The following is a 21,365-nucleotide window of genomic DNA, read 5'->3' on the forward strand; positions in this document are numbered from 1 at the left end:
ATTGAATAATCTCTGACTTATCGAGATGAATGAGGGCAATGATGCCACTGGCAAATAGAAACCAGGCCGCGACGTACAAACGTCACAGACCCTTTTATGGCCAATTCTTACCACTACAGCCCAAATACAGACACTATTGAATATAAATTAAATTAAATGGATCGCATAGCTGTTCTCACATAACGAACAAGATGTTTGCTGTCAGCAGCCATTTTCCTCCATTCAAACCCACTTTTCGCATTTTGCGGCGGCGAGACATGGAAACGTGAAATAGAAATGATTTCACCAGAAAAGGAAATTTATTACACACATTTTTGTATGAGAAAGAAGCAAGGCAAAAATAACATAAAAATCGCGCTAGAAAATCTCGCTCTAAACTGGCGCGATTGCGATGAAAGCCGTACATGGCGCATACGCAGACTATGGAGGCGAAGTAGAATACGTAGTCTTAACGTATGTATGTGTGTGTGTGTGTAGCTACATATGCAGGCATAGAAGTGCATAAAAAGTAAGAAAGCTAAATAACAAACCTGTTGCTGTTGCTGCTGCTGCTGCTGTGGCGACTGTGGTTGTTGTTGCTGGTGCAAGGCATCGCGGTCTGTAGGCCAAACATTCCTTCTGCAGCGGCTTCTGCCAACTCGCGAGCCACTTAGCGCATCGCTACTGTTGTTGTTGCTGTTGCCACTGGCATGCAAGTGTTGTTGCTGCTGTTGCTGTTTGCTGTGATTAATTGGCCTGTTAAAATTCCCATGAGTGGCGGCTGCTGTGGTGGTGCCGACGCCGACGCCGCCGCCGATGCCGATGCCGACAACCGCATTCCCGCTTGCGTTCGCATTCTCAGCAATCGCCACATGCCTGAATTGTGCCAGCAATTGCTGTTGTTGTTGTTGTTGGTATGCCTGTTGCTGCTGCCTAAGCTGCATATTCACTGCGCCGGCTGACTTTGACTTAGCGACAATCGGGCAGCGTGCTGGAATTGCTGGCGGTTTGGCATCTTCCACGACCGCATTATCTGTCAGTTCGCGCTCGAAATGTGCAATGTTATTGCTATTATTGTGGTTGCCATTGTTGTTGGCGGCCTCATTCTTGGCATCGCTGCGTGCAATTGTTGCCTGTCGGCGTTGCGGCAAAGGCGGACACTCGAGGTCTATGGTGTCAATACTAATATTGCTACTGTTGTTGTTGTGGTAAGCACTCATTTTGCGATATTGCCCGATATCGAAATCTAGCGACTTGCACTGCTGCATATCATTGGCATCGTCCGTGCCAGCGCCAGCGCCAACGCCGGCGCCTCCGCTACCCTGGTGCATGGAGAGCGAGCGGGCGAAGGAGCTTTTGAAGTAGCGGCACGGCAGATTGAAATCGAAATCCGGCGGCGAAGAGCTTGGCGATGCCTGCATATTGAATGTGCGTCGAGTGCGCGTCGAGTGCGCGTTTGCGTGCGTGCGGTAGGTATGCAAATTACGCCGCCCACTAAAAAGTTACTGTTGTGTTGCAGCTGAGTTGAGTTTTTTTTTTACGGCAGCGTTCACACTTTACATTCGTGTCACGTTCGCGTCATTTAAGTTACGTTTGCACATTTGCACATGTCTTTCCGAAATAAGCAACCAACAGCTGGCTAATGTTGCCGATGACGCGCGCTGACCGCCACAGACCACTGTTGTTGTTGCACTTACACTCGTTCGTTGTTGTTGTTTCTTTTTTGCTTTTTGTTTTGTGCTTTTGTTTTATAGAGGAAGTGATTAGTTATTTAACGCACTTTTTTGTTGTTTTTCGTTTTTGTTCCAGGCAAGAACCGTTAATAGCACAACACAAAAAGTGTGGGCTGTGACAGACAGGAAGGGTCTGTGAGGTGGTATAACTGCACATTTCCGCTTAATCCACTCAGGTTTGACATTAACAAACTTTGACATTTGTACAAATTTGTCATTTCATTTTGATTTTATTTTCATCACTAAGAGCGGTACTATTTAAATATTTTTCCTAATTGAGCAAGTTTGCAAGTTAATCTTGTTTCTTACTTGGTACCATTAAAATATTTTTTCATTTTCAAAATATTTGTTTTCGCATAAATTTCCTTTGCTTACCACATTTCTTGCATTTGTATGACATCACTCATACATATATTTAGTATTTCCAATACACTTGTTGAATCACCACTCACACACGCTTCGAAAGTATTTTCCTATTTGCAATATTCCTCCATTCTTCACAATTTTTTTTTGTTCAAAATTTTCACTCCATAATCGAAAAATTATAACAAAACATAAACACAAATCGAAATTTGCCCACTTGTCTGCCACTTGGGCGTTGCGTGTCCGTACTGTTTGTTGGCTTTTGATTTTTTTCTTTTGCCCACTTTTTGGCTTCAGGCTTTTAGTGATTTTTTCGGTTTGGCGCACTCGCGTCCAACAACACACACGTCCGCCCCAAACAAACTTTAGTTAGATATTAAAAATTCAAATCCATCAGCAAGCACAGCAACATCACAGCCACAAAGCCACCAACTATATCTAGCGGCGAGCATCGGAACACCGGGAGACAGCCGACTGGCTGGTGGTTGCTGAGCAGCGGAGCGCATGGAAGGCACAAAAAAACAGAAAGAAACAGCTGCGAAGCTAAATGAATGCAATGCGCGCCCGAATCAACAATGCTCTTCTCGGTTTGGGGAGAGTGTGAGCGGCTGACCAGCAGTGGCTTGAGCAAACTGTTGATTGCTGGCTGGCGGCTATTCGCCGGTAAAAAAAAAAAACAAGCGCAAGCAATGCGGCTACGGTGCGTTGATAACTTACCTGTTTGCTTTTGGATCATGCGACCGATCGCAAGGTGTTTTTACTACTGGGTAGTAGACAAGTAGAGTTGCCATGTGAGATGATATTGGGAATGAGTGCATGATTTATGCATAACTCTTCAGCCTTTGGAAATGTTTGAAAAATGTCGCCCTGTGTCATCAACAGAAAGCTTACAGAGAAAATGACAAACATCGGGTCACTGTAAGCTATAGCATTCGTACAATTGATTGTTCAGCTATGAAGTCCTTTATTTGGACAGCTAAAGCCGAGAAATTTCGTGAGCTATTTTCTAAGTAATCATACAAAGTCTACTGACAAAATCGTCAAGGTCGGTGCTCTATAAGCTACTATATCTCCTATACCACCGATTGTTCAGATACAAGTTTTTGCGATATAACTCCTTTACGTAGTCGGTTAAGGCTATTAAATTGTGTGACCGGTTTACATATCGATCATACACATTATTGAAAATCTTCCATACCACTGATTGTTCAGATATGAGTTTTTTTTTTTAAATATGTGTCCAATGAAGGTAACAATTTACTTTAGTTTCCAAACAACTAATTGCATGTTAAAATAATAAAAAAAGCACTTCTTTAGGAACAAAACTATGCCTACGGCCGCGAACGTACGAAAGTTTTAAAATCGAAATAAAAAGTTGGGTAAACTGTTTACCCAAAGTAAACTTGTTTTTTGACTACGGACAATCCAACTTGATTTAATCGTGTTATTTTAGGCGTGTGTTTCAATGCGAAGTAAAGGCAAAAAATTAGTTTTAGGTCGCGATTGTACGATTAGAACATATGCAGGTAAGAAAAAAAAAAAATAAAAAAATTTACCGTTAATTGTTCTTTGTTTGGTCCCTTTGCATATTTCTCTTCTTATTTGATATTAATAAAGAGATTATGTAGCAAAAGTGCTGGGGTTGTTGATATTTTCAAAAATTTCGCTTTTCGATTTATTGAGATGGCGAAATTGAAAAAATCGTCGTTATTGAAATATCGATACACATATGTACATATCAATGTATCACACTTAAAAAAAAAAAAACATTTGAAATTTCACAGCAATATTTAAGAAGCCTTGTCCAATAATAGTTAAAGGAAAAAAAGAAAAACTTACAGTATTATTTATTTAACATTTTCCAAAGGTGAAAGATTGTTGAAAGTGTTGGCAGACACATGCAAATTCTTACATTTACAAATTTTACCTGCAATACTTCCAACCATTGAAAAATGTAACTATCAGAATTTGAATCGTAAAAAACATTACATGTAATGCAATGGCAAGAAATTTAACATTCGATTACCTCCAATGGCATACACATGTTAAAATAATGCATTCTGTAAACGAAAAGGTAAGCGGTTACACTTAAAAGTGGTTCCCCAATCGAGCGAAAATAATCTTGAGGCGACTTGTATTGCGTTACTCCATTGATACAAAAATAAGTCCTTCCCAAAAAAATTAAAAGTTTTTGCTGGGGACACGTACATACACACACACTAGGAATGTTAATCCCTGGATCCCGGTCTTTTTTAAGTCTCGATAATCCCGGGATCATTTGCCTAGAATCCCGGGATTTTCGGGATTTGTAATTTATACTGGTGGCAATAATAGAAACGCTTCATGTTGAACAGTTTTGGCTATATTTCTTTTGTTTATTTAATATTTAACATGTTTTTATAAATGTGTAGCTCAATATATGTTCATATAACACCTTGCGGCAGGCAATTTTGCACACACACAAAAAAAAAATCAATATATTCGCCAAACCAAGGGCCAAATATAATAAAATTGCCTTCTTAATTTTTCTCTCTGACGTCAGGATTTTTTAAACTTTGAAATTTGAAAGATATGAGTAATTCAAAAAATGATTTAAAAATTTCAGTGCAAGATACTTAAAAAACCAGTATGGGTATCAAATGAAGGAGACGATTCTGTAGAGTTAAAATACATTACATTTTTTGGTGCGTAGGGACGGGTACGTATTGAATTTTATAATTTATAATTTTATAATCCTATCCTCGGATATCCTTGAAATTTTTCAATTCTTGTTTTGAAAAAATTATGTGTTAAGGACTAACTTTATTAGCTTAAAAACACAAAATAGATTAAAGGGCCCTTTTCAATTTCTATTCGTTCTTGTGAACCCAAAAAAATTATGTCATTTGGTATCCATACTTTTGTTTTACATTGCACTGCATTTTATTTAAATAAATTTTGGAATTAACCATATCTTTGCAATTATAACGAGCCCTAACCGCCAAAATAACGTAAGTCACATTTTTTCAAAATTTCTCTAGGAATATTTCTGCATCAAAAAGAAAATTAAAGAAAAAAATTCGCTTACATTAGTTTGGCGGTTAGGGCTCGATAAAGTCTTTAAAAAAAATCATGACGTCAGAGAAATTCCCATTTACATGCAGTTAATTATGTGTAATATGAGGTAGACTTTTATAAAAAAATTTAAATTTTGGATAAACAAAAGGAATATAGACAAAACTGGTCGAATTAAGGCGCTTCTTTTATTTCTGCCACCAGTATTATAAACTTGTTTCAACTAGAAAAAAAATTTTTTTATTTAATTTTTTTTTGCATCGAGCTTTTTTCGACATAGCTTAAATTACTTTATCAGATATGTACACAATTAAGTATTATTATTATACTTATGAAATAATTCTGACTTTAAATTAAAAGTACGTTTCAAACCCATTTACTTATTATTTATTATATGGTAGGAGTGCTTCTCAAACCATATTGATGCAATTTTTTCATGTTAAGTCGTTGAAAAATAATAAATATCTAAATCAACCACCGCCAACCCCCAAAAATCCCGGGATCGTGAAAATCGAAAAAAATTAACATCCCTAACACACACATACCATAGGTTCAGGAAAACCAAATCGAATAAGCTGCTTGGTTGTTTCATCTTGCGGCGCATTTCCTGTACACATGAGTGAACAGGTACTGTTGCATACATTTAGGCGTATATGTATGTGTGTATTGGTCAGCATAGAGAACTACCGGAAGCAGTAAGCTCACCAAATGTGACATGCATTAACGATAACAAAGTAGAAGTCGAGATGTTAGTATGACAACAGGCGTATTTATTACAAGCGTTTACGATAATGTTTTTCCGGTTATTAAAAATCGCTTTGGGTTGAGAATACGTGAAAAAAAACAACCAAAAAAGGGAGGAATTATCAAAATAATTTGCAGCCCTACTTCCAAATTGGCGAAATATTAATTTCTATATGCCATCGCCATGGTGGGGCATTTTATCAATTCGCGTCTACTAACGTGACAATTTAAGTTGACTAAAAAAACGAGTGAATCAAGCGCTGAAGATAAAAAAACGTTAGTTAGCCGATGAAGAGTTAAGCCTACAACATACAAATAAAAAGTTAGTTGACAAATGAAATCTCACTTTGACTTAAAACTAAGCTCTATGGCAAGTATGTATGTATGTAGTGATTCAATGGAAAATAAGCAGTAATACAATTAAATTTATGTATATTGATTAAATAAATATAAGTAAGTAAGATAAGTAAATATCAGTTGTTTGTTGTTGGAACAACTCCAAATATAAATGGAATAGAAGCACCGGCGACCAAAGTAAGGATTTAAAGTAAGTTTAACTTTTACGAAGGAAAACAGTGAAACGAATTCGTCCCTATACACTTTTGATATGCCATCCCTGCAAAAATCGTTGGACCATGTAGTCTATTTGTGGTATATTGGAGTACTTACAAAAGTGCTCCTCTGTCATGCTGTAGCGGACCAACTCGTGTCTCTGCGCCAGCTTATTGTTTGTTACCCGATAACTGCTCGTGTTTTAACGAAATGTGATTGAAGTTGAGCATTTGAAAGCACATTTGCATGTCTGGCTGTAGCTGAACGTGTAGAGATGCTCGCTGTTAGTTGTGAGCTCCCAGCATGTTCGGGTTCAAATGCCGTCAGAGGCAACATGTAATTTTTAATTTTTGTCTTGGGTTTTATTAATTTCGAAAAAGCATATGAGAAGTGAAGAACAAAAGCGTGTACAAACGAAAAAATATAACAACAATGCCATTGTTAATATGTTGGAGTAGTTTTGTGCTACTCTGATGTAATGCAGGGATGGAGTATATGGTCCTGCCCTAGGACATCGCAATGTTAATTGGACCATATTTTTTTATATGAATTGTGGTTAATTTTGGAGTACTCCTTGGTCCTTCGGGAGTACTCTTTACATGCATGCATGGAGTAGTCGCGATTTTTGCAGGGATCTTATCGAGTAAATACTCAAATAAAATTTTTCATTGAAAGTCAATAATTACGAGTAGGAATGTGCCAGATAGAAATTTTGCCAGATAACCGGATTCCGGTAACCATGTAAGAAATAAGAGCCGGGTCCCCTTTATAAATTTCAGAATATTGTATGACCAGATTATCTGCTTTTTAGAGCTGAGGCAGCAACCGTACAAAAAAAAGGCATCGATTTAGAAATGGAAAAATATTTATAGCTACCCCTTATACCCAAACAAGAAGATCCTTTAATTTGGAGGAAGCATAATCGCAAAGAATTTCCAGATTTTCTTCACTGGCAATGAAGTATCTCTGCGCACCACCTTCGTCATTGAACTCAGAAAGAGTGTTTACTGTATCGGTTTAGTATTTAATTTTCTCATTTCATTACATTTATTTGTTTCTTTAAATACATTAGCGAATTAGGAATTAATCTTTTACTGCGCAATACAAATAAGTGAAGAAAGGAATAGGTTGTTAACCGATAATTTGGAAATTATCCTTTTATTAATGAACATTTTTTAACTTTAATTACTAATTAAATATTATTAAATTTGATCATAACAATACAAAAGAATGTTTTAACTACAATTTTAAATTGATTCTCATATAGTCGAAATCCGGAAATCCGGCCGGATTTAAACCAGTATCCCGCCGGATAGTCGGATAACAGAAAAATGGCGAGATAAGCCGGATTCCGGATATCTACCGGATACCCGGCTCATCCTTAATTACGCCAGTCTTATTTAAAATATAATAGGGTGTTTTTTTTTGTCCAGATTTGCACCTTTTGTTCGATTTTTATAAATTGGGTGTCAAATAAAAGGGCTTCAGCTGTAGATATGCAAAAAAGTTTTGATTTTTCGAAAAGAGTTGCGACCTGTTAAAAAATTAAATTCAAATTATTTAAAAAGTTTAACGAATTATGTATTACAAAATGGGTATCAATCGAAATTGGTTTTGAAATGCTTTGTTTCTTAAGTAAGAGGGTTGCCATCTGAATTAAGGGAATCAGGTCATTGAAATATGTATCAATATATGGGTACCAGACGAAAAAGGTTTCAGGGAAAGGTAGTGGAAAATATTTTGAAGAGCGTTGCCACCTATTGTGAGTAAAGTAAAATTTTGTTAACATATACAAAAGCTATATGGAATGTTAAAATGTTAAAATATGGGTGTCAAACGAATGAGTGGATTGGACCTTACACAATATGTCAGTGCTTGGACGAGCCTTATCCTCCGATTTTGTGGCTTTCACCTTGATGTTTTTTTTTTTATTTATGTTAGTCGGAAACTGGGCTCGATCCAGGTCATGCGGAATGCTATTGCTCACTTCGAACAACACCACAGCGGCCACATACATACATACATCCATATTCCAATTATCTTAAAACTGCCCCACTGTGCCTAAATGAAGTCATTGTATAAGCGTTACATAAGCGACAATTAGTTAGTCGAAATCATGTCATTCCACACGCCACGAGGTTGAAAAGCAATCTCATAAATGAACATATGTTCATATACAGTTAGTAAGTACGCACGCTGCCGCCGGTTTACGACATCGTTGACGCTCGCGTCTAGACTCTACTTATATTACATAGCATAGCATAGATTACTAAATAAACATCACTCAGTTATTTGAATCATATCGCGGTGAACTGATATCACCTACACGTGGTCGAAGTAGTGCTCCTCTTTGAGTAGAAATAAACATATGTACATAGATACTTACACAGATACATAAGTACGAATGCACATTAGATGAATGCATAACGTCTCAGGCCGACCTCCAACTTCTCTGCTCTCCTCATTTTATGATCAGAAATTAATCCGACGAATATCCGCGCTGCTGTCAAAGCTACTTACGAATGTTTTTTTTGTATGTACATACTCGTGCATATACAGATGTATGTATGTATGTAAATAGGTGCCTGTGGGTTATGCGCCGCCTCGTCACCAGCCTGCCACCAGCCGATTGCTTCTACTACGCATTAGCCGGCTGGCATTGCGTCCATATAAAATTCCGATTACAAATACAACAAAATTATAGCATGCATGTTTCAGTTGTATTCCAATTCTCGTTAAGATCACTTTCGCTGCTGATTTCCTAATGAGTGAGTGTGCCTTAGTATTGTACATTTATTTGTAGACAAACATATGTCAGTGTATAAATAAACTGTGACAACAACAAAATGCAAACACAACGAGTTAAATTCTAAAAATTGTTCTCATTATATAATACATCTACTTCCATACATACATACATACATATGTATATATATACAACGAGCGCACTGCACTTAGTTATATAACGGCATTGGATCTCCTACACTTGGCTGGCCTGGCGGTTTCTGGCCATTCTCTGCTATTCCGTGGGGCCATTGCGTTACCGAAGCACCTTTCGTATGCATCACATTTGATTGTGAACGAACGAAAAACCGAGCGTTCGAGTCTTTCTGGGAACATTGCAATACTTAACTCGAAAATATCAACAATAAAATACAGGGCTGGCTGGCGCGGGTGTATTCAAGGCCCCTGCATACAATTTTTTCCGTGAAGCAATACTCGAGTACAGACCACAAGCGCAGTGCGCGGTGCAGTGCAGTGCAGTGAGAGTGGTGCGAAGTGAAGTGCGGTGTTCTAAAGCGTCTTAAGTGCTACTTGTCATTTTTTCGTTGTTTTTTTTTTCCCCTATAGTCTTCTACTTACTTGTACTTTATTGACAACAAGCACACATGTCTAGTGAGCATGGACGTAGTCGCCTGCCCGGCAAACGGCCGCGTGTCAGCAAAGTGTTGAAGCGTTTGCAAAAACAACAATGCCAAATCATGGATTTGTCAATGAGAGGTGAGTGCAATGCAGTCAAAATGACGTACTATCATTCATATGTATGTACATATGTATGTATGTACCTATGTGTATGTTTTCTTTTTTAGAATACACGCTCGTACCTACATATGTACATACAAATGTCAACCATTTGTTGAGTAGCCAAGTCCTTTGGGATATAAGAATACAGGAGTAAAAAACGTTGATTCAGTAAAATTTTGAAGTTATGTACATACATATATGTATTGGTATGTATTTGTCCTACCACCTTGCAGGAAAAAAGTTCCCCGTGCAACTTTGAGTCTAAAGTATTTTTGAGTCTTTTCTTTTTTGGGTGCCACATATGTTGGCAATAAATTTTTTTGTTCTCAAAATAGTTTTCTTGGAGTAATCGAAACACTTCCTGTGCAAAAGTGTAATGATTTTCGGCGAGCTGCAATATATTGACATTAGGGTGGTACATTATGGTGATAAGAACGGGTATGTGATGGGTAAGTAAAACAGGATATTTGTGGTCAATAATCATTGACAAAAAAAAGTCCTAATTTGAGATCGGACTGTAAAGGCGTTCCCACGTACGGAAAAAAAGAAAAAAAAATCGAAATTACCCTGCAAAAATCAGGGACCGAACATAACAGTTATTGATGAAAACTGTCATTGACAAATTCACTATGAAGAAAATGTTCTACTACTAAGTGAAACATACCAATCGATTTCGTTTTGCACCGATACTCAAATTTGAAAATAAATTTTTATTTGCAATTTTTATGCAAAATTTAAAAAAATAACAATTATATTTGATTTTTATACTATAAATCCAAAATAACAATTATTTTTGATTTTTATATTATATGGCTTAGATAACAGTTATTGAAGAGTTTTATTTATAAAAGTCATAAATAAAAATCAGTCAGTGACTTTTACTTTTAAAAGTCATTAATATAAATCAGTGACCGACTTTTATTTTTTAAATCAATCGTATAAAAGTCATTAACATTTTTCGCAGTTAAGAAGGTGTTGGAAAACAAAAGTTTACTACGACTTATTCAAATGACTTTTATAAGTAAAAAAAAAAATAAAGATCAGTGACTGATTTTACTTCTATAAATAAAAGTCTTCGATAACTGTTATTTAAGACATATAATTTAAAAATCAAAAATAACTGTTATTTGCAGATTATTTAAATAAAAATCAAAAATCATTGTTATTTTCGATTTATAAAATAAAAGTCAGAAATAACGGTTATTTAAAGAGTAATTAAATAAAAGTCAAAAAATACTTGTTAAAGAGTGATTTTTTTAATAAAAGTTGTAACTGTTACGGTCCCTGGCAAAAATACTTTTTTTCTGGTTCGGCCTAATACACATACATACGTACATATGTATTGTTATTGTCCATAAAAAGGTATGTTTGGACAACGAGCAGCTCGTTAAAGTAGGTAATACTAGTGTTAACATTGTGTCGTGCGTAAACATTTGACAGCTGTATGCCCACAGTATCTATTATTAAAGTTAAAAAGTTAAAGTTAAAATATATTTACGAACGAAAACGATAGGGTAATAATACCATAAACGATAACTTTAAAGATAAAAATATCGTTAACGGTGTGGTTGAGATATCTCAACGAAATTTGGTATATAGATTGCCCTTTATCCAAGGAAGGTTTTTATTGCTATTGAAAATGGGCGAAATCGGACTCTAACCACGCCCCCTTCTCATATGACGGTGTTTTCGAAAAATGCAAAAACTATAATATTTCAGTAAATATTGGATCCAAATTGTTGAAAATTAGTATGTGAAATAGAATTTTGGTACAAAATAATATTATTATGAACTTTTTGAAAAAGGGGCGTAACGCCGCCGACATATGGTGAAATACTGTACCTTAGTAGCCGCTTCACCAATCCTTTCCAAACTCGGTATGAGCTTTGCTTATATTATTATAAATTTTTAGATTTTGGGCGTGGCGCCGCCCACTTACGACCACAAATATGTGTCTCGGTAACCGATTTATCAATTTCTGCCAAACTCGGTGCACTTAATTACCTTGGCACGGAAAAGCCATTCGTTGAAAATTATTCATATCGGACTAAAATTACAACGGGTTCCCGTATAATCGTAAATTTTAGACATGCGAAAACTCTGATATTTCAATAACTGAAGACGCTAATTTACTCCAAGTTAAGAGTTACAACCTCAACAACTCTTAACAATAAATAAAACTGTTGTAAACTTTTAGGTAGTTGATACTTACACCGGGTATATAAAATTCGGTTTCGCCCGAACCTATACTTCTTTACTTGTTTTTTTTTTTTTAATTTGTTCTGTACGCGGATGGTTTAAAAATAAAAATATTTAGAGAGATGCCACCAGTTTGAAAATTTCTGTTTAAGCAAACTGCTAAGATAAAAGGTGCAATCCCGTATTCTTCGGACTAAAACTAGTATAACTGTCAAAAAATACAAATTCGATCAGAACGAGAGAGTAACATTGAAAAGTACGGGATGGCTTTTGAGTGAAAAACGGTAACTTCTGTCAACTTCAACATAACCTCCAAATTTTGGTTGTAAATTTTTGCTTATTTTGTATGTAAACACGCTCAGCTCACACATGTAAATAACCAAAAATACTTTCAAATTCATTAGAATCCACTTAAACAAGTAATTAAATACTTTTCAACATGAATTAGCAGAGTGTACTTCACTTTTGTTTACAATTTGGTTGCCAAACACACTACAGCTGATCGTTTGACACATTTATCAGAATTTACCAGCAAAAATTCTAAAACTAGTAACTTCTGACAGAGAGAGAACCGTATTGACTCTCTTTTTTGTCCTCTCAATAGTCAGAGAGCCGAGTACAGGATCGATTTCCAATAAAATCTCTGATTCTGACTATTTCTGACTAGTCCGGACTCATACGGGATCGCAACTAAAGTAAATATAGCAATCAGCAAATTTTATAGGAGGGTTGCCACCTGTTTGAAAATTTTAGTTTAAGTATATTGATAAGATAAAGTGAATATTTTAATATGGGTGCCAATAGAAGGCTTACTGCCCAAAATAATTTTAAGGAAGGTTGCCACCTATGTGAAAAACTAAATTAAATTGAATTGATAAGATAAATTAAATATTACATTATGAGCACCAAGCTAAAGAGGCTTAAGAACCGAAAATATTTTTGGAGGAGCATTGCTACGTTTTTGCAAAGTTTTATTTGATTAAATTGATAAGATGAATTAAATATTACAATAAGGATATCAAACTAAAGAGGCTTTAGAAAGTTTACTGTCGAAAATATTTTTGGGCGGGTTGCCAGCTATTTAAAAAATGTTTATTCAATTTAATTGTCCAGGCAAATGAAATGGGTATCTCAAACGAAAGGTATTTGAGAAATCTTTGATTTTTTTATATAAAATATTACAAGATTGGTACTAAATGAAAGGTTTTTCAAAAAGCTTTGCTAGACAATTTAAAAATTTTAATGAAGAAAAAATTTACCACAAAAATGTACCTTCTAAATAAATGTATAGTACATCCAAAATGAATGAAAAGAATAAAATCGATTTTTAAAAAGCTTTATAAAGTGAGGTTTTCATACAAATTTTCGGGTGCCAAAATTTTTCTCACCGTGTAGTACTTTCAAATCGAATTCCCAATCTGTTTAGCAAGCATTTGAGAACCTGTCGCAAGCTAAGTGTAGAGAAGTTGTTGGCCGTCATACTTATATCAAATAAATTATAATCGTGTGATTGTTTTTGTTATTCAATTTTATTATAGCTTATGCAAGAGTGCCTGTGTATGTATATGAATGTAATGGAGCAAATTGCGAAGTACACTTCTCTCAGTATTACATCATAATTACATACAATCACTGCGCTTATGTAAATATGTATGTACTTGCATTCTGTAAATGTACAATTGGGGTAATTAAATAATAAACTTACCCAAGTAAGTAACTAGAATGTGTGACTGTTTAAAAGTATACATATGTATATTTGTGTTTAAGTAATCTGTTTCACGTAATATAATTCTATAGTTGCTAATTGAAGTTCTTTACTAAAACTATGTGGAAGGTAAAACACCTAAAAATGAATTGATTTACATATAAATCGAGATTTCCATCGGTTTATGTATCAAAGAATATGTATATTGTTAACGACATCGAGACACAAGTTATCGGCATATTTATACACATATCAATAACGGTATAAGTATATTTATCGATATGACATACTTTACTTGTAGGGTTTTCTAATCGTACTTAAGAGCAATTATTTGTTATCGATGCTGATCAGCCATCAGCAGCGCTGCCTGAATAGAGTTTCCCCAAAGTACGAAACGCGTACACATATCTGCATGGGACCGTTCGTTAAGCTGAAAATTCGTCATATCTACGGTGACCAGATTTTTGTAATCAAAAATCGGAATATTTATAAAGCATCTAATCCGAATATACAATTTTGTTTTTAGAATTAAAAAGACATAACATCTTTTAATACAGTTTTATATAAATCATAACAAAGAGAAAAAAACATAAAAATGATCGCAAATGGCGAGAATATAAATAAGGAAAAGACATTTTAGCAACTTTTGGCTACTTTTCATTGTTTGAGAAATGTTTATTATGTTTTTTATGAATATATAATTTACTAACTAAAAAAAAACATATAGGTAATATTTTTGTTCAGATTTTCTAGAATTGCCTTGAGTATGCAGTTTTGTAGCCCATTAAATTTTAGTACAATAAAGTGCTAGTTTGAGGTATAGCGTTGATTTTTGGCAATTTTTTTTCGCGAATTTTGGAGAAAAAGAGCACCCCTTCCACAAAAAAGTTAAAAATAATGAACGTATAATAAACATTAAACAATCGAAAGTTGAATAGCCAAAGAATGCTAAAATGTCTATTCCCTATTCATTTATATATATTATATTTTTCATATTTATTATGTTTTCAAGGGAATTAGTATTATTTTTTATAATTTCAATAAAGCCGATATTCTCGTTTGTTTTTGAGGACGAGCGATTGTTTCTGAGCTAAAAATATTTTGGTCTGCTCCACATTAATTCATCAATTCATTTGATGCACATCTCAAAGTAGTCGTAAAACAAATTGCAAAGCATTCGCGCGATCTTCAAATTTCCAACATTCGTTATATAATGTGAACAATGCATTGAGAAAAAGTGTTCGTTATGCTGGAGCACCACTGTAGCTACATATTTTCTTTTTCATTATTGCTTCTTAATTATTCATATTAATGATACAAATATTTCAAAACTCTCTGCTATCCCCACTATCGTCGCCATTGTATTCGACTAAAGACACCTAAGACAAGCTTATGAATGCCTCACTATGCCAAGTGACAAGCCTCTTGCCTACCGACTGGGTTGGCTGTGACGCTTTTGTTCCAGTCACTTCTTCGACGTGCGAATACAATCCAAAATAGAATAAAGAAAACAAATAGTAAAAAAATGTAAATGAAAATGAAAACCATGTGATTGAGCGCGCCCATTTCGCGCCAGCACTGCTTTGGGAGAGATAACGCGAACGGGCGCTGGCGACTGTGATGATGGAGCTGTGGGGAATGAGTTGAGTGGCGTATACCGGTTGTACTCGCGAGCGTTGTTTGATTTGACATGTGGGGTACATAGTAGATAAATATGTGTGTGTTGGCAAATATGCGTCAGAAAACAAAAACAAAAACAACAAAATTGAGTTCTTTTATATCACAAAGTGTTTTAGCTCAACCCAAGGTGGCACTCAAGAAATGTTGGGACGGTTGCATCAGCCACCGGTCGCCGTAATTTAAAAGACTCTGGAATTTTTTATACACACACACACACACATATTAGAAACCACCCTGTGGGGAAAATCTCTAGTTCTGAACTGGTGCGCTTCTAGTACATTTAGACCCAGTACTGGTTCGCGATAAATCTCTTTTGCATGCAAGCAACTGGCGAATTTAACATGCCCCCCCGCTGCATCCCTTTCTCGATAGTTTCGAACTAGTCCTAAATTCTATAGTTCCGAACCAGTTCTGAAATCGACAGACGAAAGAAAAAAGTATCATGATTTTTCAATCTTTTTGGTTCTTCCGTGTGTGCGATTTTAAGTAATTTTGGAAGAAATGTGTTTCAATTTGAAATTAAATTTGTTTGAATGATTGTAAGAAATGTACGTTTACATATCTTTAGCTGTAGTTGAGTTTGCAGAGGTGCTCGCTGTTATTTCTTAGATTCCAGTCTGTCTCAGGATGTTGAAATGTTAACACAAATTTTAGTTTTGTATTACCAAGCTATGAAAAAGCATCTGCGAAGCACAGAATAGAAGCGTATATGAACGAAAAAGCCGCCGAACACATATCTATGTAAAGTAAACAAGCCCCCCGCTGCATGCCTTATTCGATAGTTACGAACTAGTTCAAAGTTCGACAAATAAGATCTAGTTCGTTCTGCATCCCTTTTTCTATAGTTCCGAACCAGTTCTAAATTCGTCACTTTAGATATAGATTTCTAGTGAAAAAAACTGAAACAAATTAGTACCACTTTTCGCCGATTTTCTACTGGAGGGGATATAGTTCCTATCGGGCTAGTTCCTTTTTGACGACAAAGGCCTAGTACGGAACTAGAAATGTGATTCACTAGTCCGCGGTTTCCCTGCAGGGAAATGATTGAGGATATACCTATACATATATGTATGTAAATATTTGCGTACAAACATACACATAACCAAATACATGCCAGAAATAGAAGTATGGTGGATATCTTATCGAAATTTCCTAAAAAAATATATGAAAATAAATCGTTAAGAAACTGCTTGTGATGAAAAAAATGCCACCAAATAAAAATAAATTCTTACCTTATGTGTACTATACTTCAAACCAAAAGAAAGAGCTATAAAACTTTGATCGATTATTAAACAGGGTATAATACCGTGCGACAAAAACAAAAAAACAAATTTCAGAACACATGAAGCAATCAATATACTCACGAATTTAAAAAGGAAAAAATCGGTAGAATTTAAAAATATTAAAGTGTTTTTGGTTTGCAAGATCGAATAGGTATTGAAAATGCCTTTTTATTTAATTTTATTATTTTAAGCCAACAAAGTTAGGAGGACGAAGTTCGAGGATGCGGATGGACCACATCCGCCCATCAGCCCTTATGCACCAAAAAATTTAATCTTTCTTAATTCTAAAGAATTTTGTCTTATATTTGATACCCCCCTTGTTATTCTATATTGCACTGAATCTTTTAATACACTTTTAAAAGAAGAGTTCCACAATGTGAACCCCTTATTCAGTCATGCTTTAGCACTTGGGTACTTTTTGCTATATAGAACAGATTACACTATTTGGTAAAAACGAACTTAAATAAAGTCACAGTTTGGTCAGATTGAAATGACTAAAGAGCAAAACCCGCACACATAGTCCAACAATGGTCGAGTATGATGTCGCCTATGAACCTACATAGGCCCTGCTAGGGAAGGGTTTTGTGAGAGCCTGTTAAACTAGAGCTTTGATAGGATAAAAGGTTTCTTTGATATACGAGTATCTACCATGTTTGGAATGATGTTCTTTTTTTGCAATTTGCAGACTTTGCTAATATCCAGGTGTCCATTGAGTTAAACTCTATAACGCTGGGCCATCTCGGCATTCAGTAGGGGAATAAATTTTGCCTAGAAGTATGCATGATTGTGAAAAAAATAGAAATTCCTCTGTCTGGTATAAGTTATAAGAAGATGGAAAATTGTCTAACAAGTCGCATTCGCAATCAAACAGACTTTACGGAAAATGAATTTCTTCTGGATCTCGGAGGGAGGTGCTGTTGCGTACAACAGAGCAAGTTGCCAGCACTGTAATGGTTGAGAGCGTGCTAGCGATCATAAAAGTTCAAAACATTGACGTCATCACTAGACTGACTAGACAATCGTACGATTACTACTTACTTATAATAAGCAATTGATCAGCAGATAGCTCAATTCAAGTACAACACCGTTTTGACATTAATCAGAGAGAGAGAATTTTTTGAAGTTTTTTGGTGCTAATAAACTCAATCAGGGGCAATCAATGTTTGTGTACTCAATGACAAAGTCAGAAATTGCCGGAAAATTTTGCAAATGTGCTTAATTTGCACTTTGTCTGTGTGAAAAGAGAGACCGGCTTGTACTGGCTGCGGCTAGTAGCCATTTAGACAAATCGCATTCAAAGCCAAAATTTATCAGCAACAGCGCCAATTAAAGTAAATACAAAGCAAATTTGCAACAGATCAAAAGTCGTCGCATTCAAATGTTGCACAAGTAAAACTACGTGGTCAGTATGTATGTATGTATGTATGTGGAAGCTACATTCAATGTCTAAATCGCTCAACAAGTGCCATTAGTGAAGGCAATTATAGACTGTTTGGATATCGTCGTCAATTAGCGAACTCTCGATTTTAATGCTAATCGCTGCATGTGCGAACTCGATCCTTTGATGTGAGCAACAATGGTATGACATCACAAAATGGTTACGTTGCGCACTTTGCTCTCGACGCTGCCAACGCCATCAACGTCCACGTAAGGCGGGTGGGGGTCGGGGTCGGGGTCGGGCTGCTGTTTTGTCAGCGTACGCTCTTGCAGTCGAATTCAATTCGCATTGAAATGTGAGACAACAAATTATGTCATAACATAAACACAATAACAAATAACGAGAGCAGCCATTTGACGTTTCAGCGCCGCGACGTTGGTGTGCAATTTCAAAACAAAACAATTTGCAAACAATCGCGAATGTTTAGAAAAAGTCTATTGAAAATATATACATACATACATATATGCATATGCAACTGTATTTACATGTGTGTGTGTGTGTGTGAATATATTATGTATGTATGAGATAAGTCACTATACTATACAAATAAACACAATTTGCATACAAATTGCTGGGGTTGCTACTGTGTGCCGCACGAGTGTTTACATAAGAGCTGGAGGCACACCGAAATATTTACATATATGGTAGACCTCCCACCGCTGTGAGTACCCTTGGCACGCTTGGGGGGTAGCCCTAATCGATTAATGGGCAACGCAGAGGGACTTTCAATTAAGCTACATTACTGTTATTTTAGATGCCTTCGTCGTGAAGAGCGTTCTCGTTCAATGTTCTTTGCGAAAAAAGAAACATAGTGAAATATGAGCAGAGAACGACTTAAATAAACAATTTGGAATTTGAACCAAATATGTAAGTACATATCAGTAGCAAAAGGAGGCATTCAGTTTGGTGATGAGAAGCAGAGGGTGTGAGTGATTTAATTTTCATAGCAACAGCTAGCACTCGTTAAAAAAAAAAATATTAAAGGGAACAAAGAGAAGAAGGAGGGATAAAGTTAAATGAAATCCGAATGATTTAAAGAAAAATATGAAAAGATGGTGCCAGGGGGTCCGGGGATTTTCTACGCGGCCGACGTAGCACTTATAGTTAAGAATCGTTTTCTGGATACTCCATGCTATCTGACCCAATCTTAACACCAGGCTTAGGTGTTTAAGTGGGTAGTTATCCGCGAACTCCTCGTCAATCCTAGCAAGACAGAACCGGTTTTATCCCCGAGGAAGTGCAAGGTCTGCAACGCAAGTCTTCCCGTGTCGGAATTAGGCCTGGCCAGTAGTAGGAACTTGTCGTGTAGCCTTAACATTGTCTTATACTGCTGCAGGCTAACTATTGATAGCAGCAGAGGTATCTGGGCCAAAATAATTTCTTGGCTCTATGCCACCATAGCTAAGTCTATCATGTTTAAGGGATTCCTTGTCTGGTATAATTTGGTAAAAACTCTTTACTAAAGAGAGCTTCTCTAATTAGGCAGTTAGAGTAGGTATAACAGGCCGTCGTTTTCAAGTCCATGCTGAACATAGAGCCAGATGATATTGTCGGAAAAACTGCTGCAATCAGGCTCAGGGAAACTACAAGTCTAACAAGCTCAGCGTCTGGGCCTTGATTAAACGATACCGCCCTTGTCTATACGAATCGCTGGGGTTCTCCAAACACATGGAGCGAAGTCTTATGGAAACGTTTGTGGTAGGGTCTTCTGGCATAAGCTCTCTATTAACATCAAGTTCAGGTAGTATACCTACTGCTCAAGAGTGTGATGTCAGTAAGAGAGGTAAGCATATGCGCTGATAGTAAAGCGGTGTTCTTATACGCTGATCTTATTTATGGTGCATTCAAAAATGTGGAAGGAGTACCTGACATCCTGCCTTACTTGTGTAGTAATACAAATTTTCAAAATAGTCTTATAGTGGTATCAGGCCCCAGCAGCCTTGCGGACAATTCTATAGTTGGAGAGTTGTTAAGTAAAGGTAATCTTGATGCGATTAACGTGTTAGGAAGAGGGTTGAATTGCCACTCACCATTTGTGGTTAACTCAAAGACAGTCTAAGGAGCTGCCTATGCTTGTAGGTATGGTTGTGCGTGCTGAATGCCCTCTATGGGTTTCACCAAAGTATCATTATTGTCTACGTAACCATTTACTGTTCCGAAAGAAATTGTGTCCTCTCGCTGCCCCTGTAGACTCGCTTGTTGGGTAAATACTTGGGTTTGATTCTGGCTTACAATGAGCACGCATAAACGAGCTTTGAGTTAGCTTACAAATAATTTTTGAGCGGAGGTTTAGGTGTATGAGATATTCAAAAATAAGTGATATGAGATGAGAGAACACGAATATGTGCCAAGTTGCGCTCTATAAAAAGATCACTCCTTTTGTTTTTAAGAGCATTATGTAAACACATAGATATATGTATGTGTTTTCATTGAACTCGTATGTGTGTGTTTGTATGAATGGGAAAAGTGCATCATGTGCTTGTTTTATTACGCCAATTACTTACCATTTATATTTGTAATTGGTTAAAAATAACAGATTTGTTGCATAAGCTTTGACGATTTATTGCAACTATGGTGAGTTTTTAATAGTACTACGAATCTACATATATGGGTTCGCTTTTAAAGCCTTTATGTGCAGTTACTTGAGTTTTTATATCCTTTTAAAAACAATTAGTAATTTAGTTTATAATTGATTTAATAAACTTGTATTCTTTAGGAGTTCGTTAGCTTTTGATAACTCCGGCACACAAAAAAAAAGTAGTGTGTATTTCGACCCACTGAGTACGAATCTGAGGTCCGTTTGACTCATACACCTCCTAAATTTTAAGCCAATTACGAAAAACTTAAAAAATGGCAACAAAATGGAGGCAGTTCATATTTATACACACACCATTACAGTGCATATTCTTACACACGCCAAAAATTCTTTTCAGTTGAAATTATGTACTGCCCAGCAGCTGTTGAATTAAAAAAAGGGAATTCGGGATCATATAGGTACATATTTTTCTTCTCATAAATAACCGCACTGTTCGTTACTCAACGGAAATACTTAAGTATGTATGTAGATACATATATGCACTATATACATATATTAACACCTAACTATTTGT

General features: G+C 36.0%; 1 protein-coding gene across 1 annotated transcript in view; it reads right to left on the minus strand.

Moving 5' to 3' along the window:
• LOC118748105 (putative GPI-anchored protein pfl2) overlaps window positions 1–9,515 on the minus strand; it is a 102,531-nt gene extending 93,016 nt beyond the window's left edge. The window contains exon 1 of the mRNA XM_036482411.1: window positions 8,812–9,515. Coding sequence (XP_036338304.1) covers window positions 8,812–8,850 — 39 coding nt within the window. The 5' untranslated portion in view covers window positions 8,851–9,515. The remainder of the gene's footprint in view (window positions 1–8,811) is intronic.
• Between the last annotated feature and the right edge of the window lie 11,850 nt (window positions 9,516–21,365).

Source organism: Rhagoletis pomonella, unplaced genomic scaffold (genome assembly GCF_013731165.1).
Source record: "Rhagoletis pomonella isolate Grant_MI unplaced genomic scaffold, Rhpom_1.0 Rhpom_scaffold_00012, whole genome shotgun sequence".
NCBI classification, from domain to species: Eukaryota; Metazoa; Arthropoda; class Insecta; order Diptera; family Tephritidae; genus Rhagoletis; species Rhagoletis pomonella.